The sequence below is a fragment of the Benincasa hispida genome, chromosome 7 (genome assembly GCF_027475165.1).
Source record: "Benincasa hispida cultivar pf3 chromosome 7, pf3_genome.v1.1, whole genome shotgun sequence".
Taxonomy (NCBI): Eukaryota; Viridiplantae; Streptophyta; class Magnoliopsida; order Cucurbitales; family Cucurbitaceae; genus Benincasa; species Benincasa hispida.
In genome coordinates, this window is record NC_143484.1 from 44,077,057 (window position 1) to 44,087,611 (window position 10,555).

Below are 10,555 nucleotides of genomic sequence, written 5' to 3' on the forward strand. Positions count from 1 at the left end.
ATTTAAGACAAGTAAGGTCATAAAGATGGAAGAAAATACAAGGCCATTGAATGTCGAATCCTAGGCTTGAAATCCCACATATATATATATATTATGTTACTTTAATATTTATAGCAGGATTTTAATATCATTCTTTTCCCCTCTTTTAATTGAAAATATCAAAATGTGAAGATTTGGTTTCTTTTTTTTAATTATTTCAAATTTCTAACCTCTTTAACATATAATAAATTAAACATTATTTTTATATGAATGTTAAATTTAGATCAATTCAAGTAATTTCATTTAGTACATAATTAAGCTAATTAATATATATATATATATATATATCTGAAATAAATAAATAAATAAATTTGAATACATGATGAACTAAAAAAATAATGTAAGCTTCTAGATTATCTATTAAGTAATGATTTATTATTATTATCATTATTATTTATATAAATTTGACGTGTAATACTCCTTTTATACATGCTGACAAAAGGTAATTAAGTTTATTAATAAAACAAAAGTGATCATAATTTCAACAACCCATTGTTTTTTGTTTGATTGTTCTTTTATTTTTCTTTCTTTCTTTCTTTATTCTTTTTTTAGTGCAACGATCCATTACTTATATATATATATATATATGAAACTCCTATTATTTCTCCATTTTGTGTCAAAATCACTCGCTAAAAAAATTTGTATTAAAACCCACTTACATTTAGATTTACACTGCAGATTTAGGATCAAGCTTTAAAATGTCAGATGTCTACCAAAAAAAAAAAAAAACCAAGTCCAAAAAGTTCATAAGAAAATATCGATAAAATATCAATATTGATAAGTATTTTTGATATATATGCTTTTTAAACTAATTTAAATATTTATTATTTAAATTATATTCTTATTAATGACATTTTGTTTTCTCTTTTTTATATTTTATGGATTTTTTATCATAAAAATATTAATTCATTTTGCATGTTAATATGGAACCTATAAAAAATATAAAAATATTGATTGAAATATGAACATTATACTTAGAATTAAGAGGGATGAAATTAGTGTTTGAATAGTCATGTGGCATATCTGAGAACAAAAGTCAAGGTGTATGCCCATAGATACATATAGATTGAAGTGAAGAAAGGAAGGTCACCTTTCTGCCTAAATATCTTTTCATGCAAAGAAATATAGAAAAGTTGACACTTTATCTTTCTTCCTATTATATATATATACATAGGCTAATGTTACAAAAACGCACTTGGCCTAAAATCTCAAACAACAATACTTGAGTGCAAGGGCGTATTTAATATGATAAAAAATTCCCTTCAATTTTATGCTCTTTATATGTATATAATTGATGTAGTACCAATATCAATCTCTAGTCTAGTGATAAATCTAGCTTCAAGTTTTCTTTAGTTGGATGCAGTAGGGACTACACAAGAGATAGATACAACTCGTCTACATAAAAGATAGCATACTTAATTTGGATCTCAAATATAGACTACTACCTAAGAGGAAAAAAGAAAAAGAAGAAAACATTTAACCACAATCACCATCACATCCTAAAATACAAATAGAGCACAATCATATCTCTTGAAATGGAATACAATACAACAAACCCCACTCCCTTACTCTCTCACTTTCTCTCAAGGGAAGACAAATAAAGCAAATAATTGAAACAAACACAAGACAATTCCTCCTCAATTTCTCAATAAACTCCAAAACATTATTTCTCAAATAAATAAAAATAATAATAATAATTCAAAGGACCCTACCATTACTGAATTTACATTACATCTCCCTTTTTTCTATCTTTTCTTTTTTAATCTTACATCCTTTTTCTTTACATCTTTTTCAAAGCTTAACCCAAATAAATCCCCATATATTAATTTCTTCCATCTTATACCTCAAATAAAACCCAAATCCCCAACTTCTTCAAAGGTCCCATTCTTATTTTCCACCCCAAATAAATAAATAAAGAAATAAACCATGTTCCTTAAACAACCCTCTTCTCTTCTCTTTTTTCTCTTTTTTCTCTTCTTCTCCGCCGCCGCCGGTAGATCTTCTCCGACAAAGTTCCAATACCTTAATGTTAAAGCTACCAAATTGGACTTTAATGACGATCAGATTCTTCATACCCTTAATTTCTCCCACGCCCGCCGGCAAGTGTCCGGTCACAAATCCGACAATAATACATTTAAACTCAACCTTCTCCACCGGGATAAACTTTCCCACGTCCATGGCCATCGTCATGGCTTTAATGAACGCATCAAAAGAGACGCTATTAGAGTCGCCACCCTCGTCCGCCGCCTCTCTCACGGCGGCGGCGCCGTCCAAGATAACAAATACAAGGTGGCCGATTTTGCCACGGATGTCATTTCAGGCAAGGAAAATTTTGATTTTTTTTTTTAAATACCCTTTAAAATCCAATGATTGTATTCTTGAAATTTTTCTTATAACTGTTATTATTGTTTTGGGTCAAATGATTTGGATTTGGAATTAGGAATGGAAGAGGGGAGTGGAGAATATTTTGTTCGGATCGGAGTTGGGAGTCCGCCGAGGAGTCAGTATATGGTGATTGATTCCGGTAGTGATATTGTGTGGGTCCAATGTAAACCTTGTAGCCGATGCTACCAACAATCCGACCCGGTTTTCGACCCGGCCGACTCCTCCTCCTTCGCCGGTGTATCTTGCGACTCCATCGTTTGCGACCGTCTCGAGAACACCGGCTGTAATGCTGGACGATGTCGATATGAGGTGTCGTATGGAGACGGGTCTTACACCAAAGGCACTCTCGCTCTCGAAACTCTCACCGTCGGCGAAGTAAGCACTGCAACTCAAAAATTAAGTCGTTACAATAAATTTAATTATTTGTTCATATTTATATTTTTAACTTCATTCCTAATCTTAAAACTAAATTAGAATAACAATCGATTAATGTATTTCAAACATGTCGATAAGAGAAGTTATTATTAATTAACATCGATACTAATAATAAAATTAAATTGAAAATTTGGTCAAAATTAAAATTTAATCTCTATAATTTTAAAAGTGAGTTATTAATTCTTTAGTTTGATTAAAGAAGAAAAATATTTCATCAACAGTCCCTATATTTTAATAAAATCTTCATAAATTATATGTAAGGTATGAACTCTGACTAAATTCTAATTAAAAATTATAAGAATTGAATAAAGGTCACATTTCTAATTTAAGCAAATAATAATATTTTTGAAACTGTCTAATAAAATTTATAGATAATTAAGTTTGCACTAAATGAATGAATAAATATATATATTGATTCTGTGTTGAATATATTACTATAAACTATAGTATGTCTTCCACATAAAATATTTTTTGAAGTCTAAAAAGCTCTAAAATCCTTCTGGAAAAATGAAAATTAGAGGTCTAATTCAATCTTTGGTCTTTCTGACGTAATCAGAAAATTATACATAAAGTTGTTACATGTTTCTTTTAATCCAAACAGTAATTTCTATTCTCAATATTTTCACATACCCACAAATTTTGAGGGGAAGTTTAACCGTGAGAATTTTAAGTTTGTGCTTGAAAATCATTTAAATAAAGATTTGTGTTAAAAGAAGTACGTGAATTTATAAAGTTCTCGTAAATTCTAATCTTTTAATTTTGTATTTAATACGTCCTTTAATCTTTTTAAAATTAAAATGTAAGTCCTGGTTTTGTGTTTAATAAACCTCTAAAATATTTTTAAAATAAATTTATTATTTAAAAGTTCTCTAAACTCTTTAATTTTATGTCTAATAGATAAGTGAATTTTAAAAAATGTCAAATAGGTAAATGACTTATTAGATACAATTAGGGTTAAGCTTTGGTCGGTCAGAATCTGTTTTTTGACCAAACCGTCACCAACCGACTATGATCAGTTTAATAAATACTCCAACCAACCTTGACTGTTGAGGAATAAAAATTGGTCGGTCGGTTTCGTCGTTTTATTCTTTAAACTTTTTTAAACTTGTCGATTTGGAATTTTTCCAAACCAACACCAACCAACTTTGATTCAATCAATCAGCTCGATTTTTCGATCTATCATGCTCATCCCTAGATATAATAGTGAAAACCTAAGGCCGTATGGTAACCATTAGGACTATTGAATTCAAAAATGAAAGTTTAGTGATCACAAAATTGAACTTTAGATACTTCTATATTCAACACTTGTGAAAAAATAAATTAACATGACTCAACTGTCATAAATTCCTATTATCAACCTTGAAGTTAGATGTTTGATCTTCTATCCTACATGTTATAAAAATAAGAGTTGAAAACTAAATAGATACGAACTTAAAAGATTGTTGGATTAAGTACCAAGTAATTTAATCTTACATTTTTTTTTATTTAATATTTTATAATTCATTCATATTCTCTCAATAAGGTGATGATTCGTGACGTGGCAATCGGATGCGGTCATACAAACCAAGGCATGTTTATAGGGGCTGCCGGGTTACTCGGACTCGGTGGCGGCTCAATGTCATTCATCGGCCAACTCGGTGGTCAAACCGGCGGCGCATTCAGCTACTGTTTAGTGAGCCGAGGCACCGGCTCGACCGGAACATTGGAATTCGGCCGTGGAGCATTGCCAGTTGGCGCCACGTGGATCTCCCTAATTCGAAACCCACGCGCCCCAAGCTTTTACTACATTGGACTCGCCGGAATCGGAGTTGGCGGCGTCCGAGTTTCGGTACCGGAAGAAACTTTTCAACTCACCGAGTACGGTACAAACGGCGTCGTAATGGACACTGGCACCGCCGTGACGCGTCTACCAACGGCAGCCTACGTGGCGTTGCGTGATTCGTTCACAGCTCAAACTAGCAACCTCCCACGAGCGCCTGGTGTTTCGATCTTCGACACGTGTTACGATCTCAACGGGTTCGAATCCGTACGAGTGCCAACGGTGTCGTTTTACTTCTCCGATGGACCGGTACTGACGTTGCCAGCGAAGAATTTTTTGATTCCGGTGGACGGCGGCGGAACTTTTTGCCTGGCTTTTGCTCCTTCGCCGTCGGGACTTTCCATAATCGGAAACATCCAGCAAGAAGGAATTCAAATTTCATTCGATGGGGCCAATGGGTTTGTTGGATTCGGCCCAAATGTTTGCTAAATGTGCAAATAAATCTCAATTAATCACATTATCATTTTTGTTTCAAAGCTATTAGATAAATCAGATGTAAATAAAAATAATGTTTATTTTACATTAGTATATACTATATAGTTTCTATGTGGCTAAACCAAAAAAAAAAAAACCAAGTATAGTTTCTAAGATTGTAGTATTTTTCTTATTTCCAATGTATTAGAAAGTACGGTACTTGATCAATAAGTTATTATCGTCTCTTTTAAGTTCTATATACAGTTGTAGATGATCGCCTTTCATCAAATTTGATTTATATTTATCTTTATTTAATGGTATTGAATCACTAGATAAAGATACATCAAACTAAGTTTTGCCACTGAAGTCGGAAGTTCGATTCTCATGTTATAATTGTTGTATAAAAATTAAGTATTTAACAAAAGTTAGACAAAGATACCTATATAAAAAAAATATAGATATACCATCGATAAAATATTGATATTTTTTTAGATAAAAAAGATGTTTAAATTAATAGTTAAGTTGTTTTTACTTCATAAGTGTCACTTATGAAATTTCACTATTAATATTTATATTCATATTAAAATTAATGGATGAGTTTTTTTTTATATATAAATTTTATGAGCAATTATAAAATATTTATCGAAAGATATTGATTAATTTTATGCATCAATGTCGAACGGTGTAATTTACGATTGATATATAGACGATGAATATTTTAAATTTTTTATTAGAAATAAATATTATGTGATTGTATGTGTGATGTTATGGTAGATGTGTTTGGTAGTGTCACAAGAGCTACAGTGGCCCATTTGAATGATGAGATATATTGAAGCACAATTATAGGATGGACATGTGAAGGAATCACGAGGCTGAAATTTTATATTTTGGTTCACTATTTGTATTAACGACAAGAAATTTAAAATTTAAACAAAAACAAAAAACAAATGTATACATATCTTACTTGTTTACCAATAAATTTGTTATGAATGACGACACTATTCATGTTTTTATGTCGTTTTGTTGTAAATTTACATATACTTTTATGTATGAGATATTTTCTTTTTAAGACTTAAAAGGGTAGTTTAGTTAGTTTTCTGCTTTTTGTTTTTTTAAAATTAAGTCTATACATTTTTCTATTTGCTTTCTACTTTTAGTTTTTACAAATGATTTTAAAAAATCAAGTCAAATTTTAAAAATTCAAAAAAGTAGTTTTTAAAAATTCAATTTTGTTTTTAAAATTGGGTTAAGAATTCAACTATTGAACTTAAGAAAAATGTAAATCATTATAAAAAAAAAAAAAAGGGAGGAAATAGGTTTAACTTTTAAAAATAAAAATAAAAAAACCAAATGGTTACTAAAAGGGTCTTAGTGATCAAGTTCTACTATTGTAGATGTCAAGCACAAACACGCTTCATATTTGTTAGGAGAGAGAGATCCATGACATATAAGTGATAACAATAATCTCTATCGATATATGAATGATTCCAAAAGTAAAGCTATAAAAGGGATTAACTTGAACCGACAAGCGGTTTTAGTCGATTTAAGCGATTTTTTTTCCTACACCTCTAAGAGAAGCAAATAAGAAAGAGAGAAATAAGAGGCATAGAAACAATAGACAGAGGAATTTTAGGTTTTGTCAATTGACAAATGTATTTGTCCCAAAGGACAAACAATGTTTGAGAAGGGTTCTTGGGTGGTGTGTTGTATTTAATAACTCTGTGAGTTTCTTTTTTTATCTTTTTGACTTTGTGTGTGTGATAATTTTAAAAGCTTCCAAATTCATAATATGCACATTCAAATTTCAACTAATGTGCCCTAGGGTTGGCAACGGGGTCGGGGCGGGGCGGGGGGCGTCTCCAGTCCCGACCCCGTAGGGGAAATTGTCCCCCATCCTCGCCCCCGTCCCTGCCATTTGAAGGCGGGGACGGGAGCGGGGATTCCCCATCGGGGAAACGGGGTCCCCTCAGGGCCCCATTCATGACAGACTTCAACGGAGGGAAGGGATGAGCGAGGGCGAAGGCAAGGGCGAGAGCGCGAGCGCGAGGGATGGCGGGAGCGAGAGCGAGAGCGATGCAGAGAGCGAGAGAAGAGGGATGTAGAGAGCGAGAGGAAAGGGATGTTTTGTTGCAGATTGCAGAGAGCGAGAGGGGATAGGGGAGCGGATAAAAATATATATATAAATTCGGGGTCGGGGTCGGGGCGGGAATACTGTCCCCATCCCGCCCCGTCCCCAGACGGGGCCCCGAATAAATTCTCCGGTTTAACCCCATCCCCGATCAAATCGGAGAATCCCTGCCTTATCGGATTTTTTTGCCAACCCTAATGTACCCTCAATTTGAAAGCCAAAAAAAGAGACTTTTTCATATATACTTCAACTTTTTGTTTTTATTTTTATTTTATTTTTTCATCATAGAAACTAACTGCAAGAAAATTTTAAAGGTCTCCCTCATCAGAGAATGTGAATGAGAAATGAGAATATATATATATATATATATAATTATAAATATTACTTTTACCCATTTAGTTTTTTTTTTTTTTTCTAGTTTGTGATACACTTTTTACTAATATTATCAAGATTCATGTAACATTCTAAAACTTTAAAGAAAAAAGATATTTTACTTAAAATTTGATGGGGAATTCAAATATTTCCTTAAGGAACATGGAAATCATTGTATGCCCAAAATTAAAGTTGCAAATCTCAATAATTTTAGATTATTTAAATTTTATCCCTATATCTAATTTAACCAACCAACAAATGAATAAAATGACACTGGATCTATATTTATTTAGATGTTAATTGCATTATATTATAGTTAATGAAAAATTCAATAGGATGACTTGTCACTCAAAATACAGATGTTAAACGAAAAACACTCATAAGCACTATAACGACAAAATACCAACAATAAGAAAACAAGTAAAAGCACACAGGAATTGGTTCCCGATTCGACGATAAACTATCTACGTCTGGGGCAGTGTGCCTGAGAAAGATAATTTACATATATTAAAGAGTTAAGTAATTACAACATATTACTTATCTATAATAGTTCAACTACCATAGTGACTCACGTAGAGCCCAACTCATAAGTCACTTAAGCTACTCAAGATGTGAGACTCCCCCTCAAAAGAACTTAGGCTCCCCCAAAGTATGATAATATTAGTGTTGAACACTTCAACTTTCGACAGTATGTGAGACTTTTCTCACTTGATTATCTTCCTTGTAACTTAGTGAACTCCCTTCACTGAGGAATTTTAAGTCCTTCCTAAGGTGGAGAAATGCTTCTCGAGTATGAAGTCTTAGGCTCCCCTTAAAACAGAGGATCCCTTCTCTTCAACAATGCCTTAGGCTCCCCCTAAGGCAAGTAGAATCTTCACATTCTTCAAATGACTTATCCAAATGATACGCACAACATATTAAAGTGGGTAAAGATCAACAAAATCCACGATACAGAAAATGACCATAAAGAACAAACCGGTTGCCAGGACAATTCACAATGATGCACTATTTGATCACAAAGAATTACACCATATATATATATATATATATATATATATATATATATATATATATATATATAATTAACAAATGTGACAACCCTCAAAGAAGATCAAAATTCGCCTTAAAAAGACCATGGCCAATAAGGAAAGAATGTCCAGAAAATATCCTTTTTAAAAGATAAGATGCGCCATAAAAGGGAAATACTGACCAATATAATTCTGTAGAGATTTCCAAAATTAGGAAATAGAAATATTCTGCATATAAATTCAAGTTTAGGAAAATAAAAAAAAAAAAATTCTACAATAATTAGACATGTTTGAGGAAGATGAAATATAGAGACAATCAGCAAATCTTCAATAGTTAATAACGTGTATTAATTTACGTAATTATAATTAATCTTTCAATAATGTATGCCATAACCAATTAACGTATGATCATTTACAAATTAAAGATTGTCTTTAGAAGAGAGGTGTGAAACTTTTGCATACGCATATAAGCTTGTTTAGTCCATCAATTGTATGTCTATTTGGTTCCAGATCTTAAAAAACTAATATGTCCTTGAATCTCCAACTTTACATCCAATAGTTATCGACCTATATGATAGATTTATAATCCATGGCATATTAGATATAAAATTGAAAGCTTAAAGAATCTCATCAAACATAAAATTCAATTTGATATCTATTAGATCAATTAATTTTTTTAAAATTTTGTATGTCATATACTGAGCAAAAATTGGAATATTTATATACTTATTAAATATTTTTAAAATTATGAGACTTATTAAAAAAAAATTAAAAAATCAAAGTCCTAGCAAACATTTTTTAAAGTTCAAATACTAAATGAATACAAATATGAGAGTTTATAGACTAAACTTATAGTTTAATCTTATGTTATGGACTTCTATATCATTCAAATATCACAATGTACTTATAAAACTTAATTTTCTATTGTAAATGACTACGTCCAATCAATATTTATATATATCTGAAAATTGCAGAGTAAAAAATTTTAATTAGTGACTTATCATTTAAACTATGCTTGATGAAATCTTATTTATTCAAAATCAATGAAACTATTCTTTTGGCAAATATTATAAATTGAACTAAAAAGGATGGTATGACTTTCAATGAACACCCATTTTCAAAAGTGTTTAATTTTAATTAGGAGTGTACATGAGTTAAGTTGGATTGAATTGAAAATATTTTTAAAACCGACCCTAAAATTCGGGTTAGTTGGATTGACAATCCAAATGATCCAAATAAAGTCTCCAACCCAACCCTTAAAATTCGAGTTGGGTTGGATTGTCCGGTTATAACTTATTTTTCTTTTTAATTAGAAATATGTAAATTTATATAAAACACATGACTAATAATTAAAATCTCATAAAATTCAAATGCTAATTACCAAATATCTATGATATTTGTTACAAACTTTAAACAAAGACAAATATCATAACAATTTTAAAAGAAAAACATTAACAATTCACAAATTGATCAATACAAAGTAATCAAACTTTAAATATATTATTAATATATATAAAATTCGGATAGGAATGGGTTAACCCATTTTTTTTAGCCAACTCGATCCAACACAACCTAACAAAAATAGAAAAAAGTTGAACCCAACTCAAAGTCCAGATTGATCGAGTTGTCGAGTTATTTGAACACCTCTAATTTTAACTCCAAATGTGTATGTATACTTAAAAAAATAAAAATTTCCATTAAAGATAAAGATTGTGTATGAATAATTATATTTTACAAAAGATGGAAATAACACACTAGGTCATAGATCTCTCACTTTATTCCATGCTATTCTATGTCAAAAAGTTCAATTAAACTCACCCTTGAATTGAATTTGATTGAAGAATTAAAATATTTTTTATTCAAATAAAAGAGAACGCTTTTGTTGGATTTCCCTTGAATTAAAGAAAGTTCACTCGAAAAGAAAGATGAGAAAAA

The 10,555-nt window shown here is 31.0% G+C and overlaps 1 protein-coding gene across 1 annotated transcript; it reads left to right on the plus strand.

The window, feature by feature from the left end:
* The first annotated feature begins 1,804 nt into the window (after positions 1 to 1,804).
* Positions 1,805 to 5,349, plus strand: LOC120081954 (protein ASPARTIC PROTEASE IN GUARD CELL 2-like). Its single transcript, XM_039037143.2, has 3 exons — positions 1,805 to 2,359; positions 2,480 to 2,799; positions 4,382 to 5,349. The coding sequence occupies exons 1-3, from the start codon at positions 1,966 to 1,968 to the stop codon at positions 5,105 to 5,107; spliced, it is 1,440 nt and encodes a 479-aa protein (XP_038893071.1). The 5' UTR covers positions 1,805 to 1,965; the 3' UTR covers positions 5,108 to 5,349.
* The last annotated feature ends 5,206 nt before the right edge of the window (positions 5,350 to 10,555 follow it).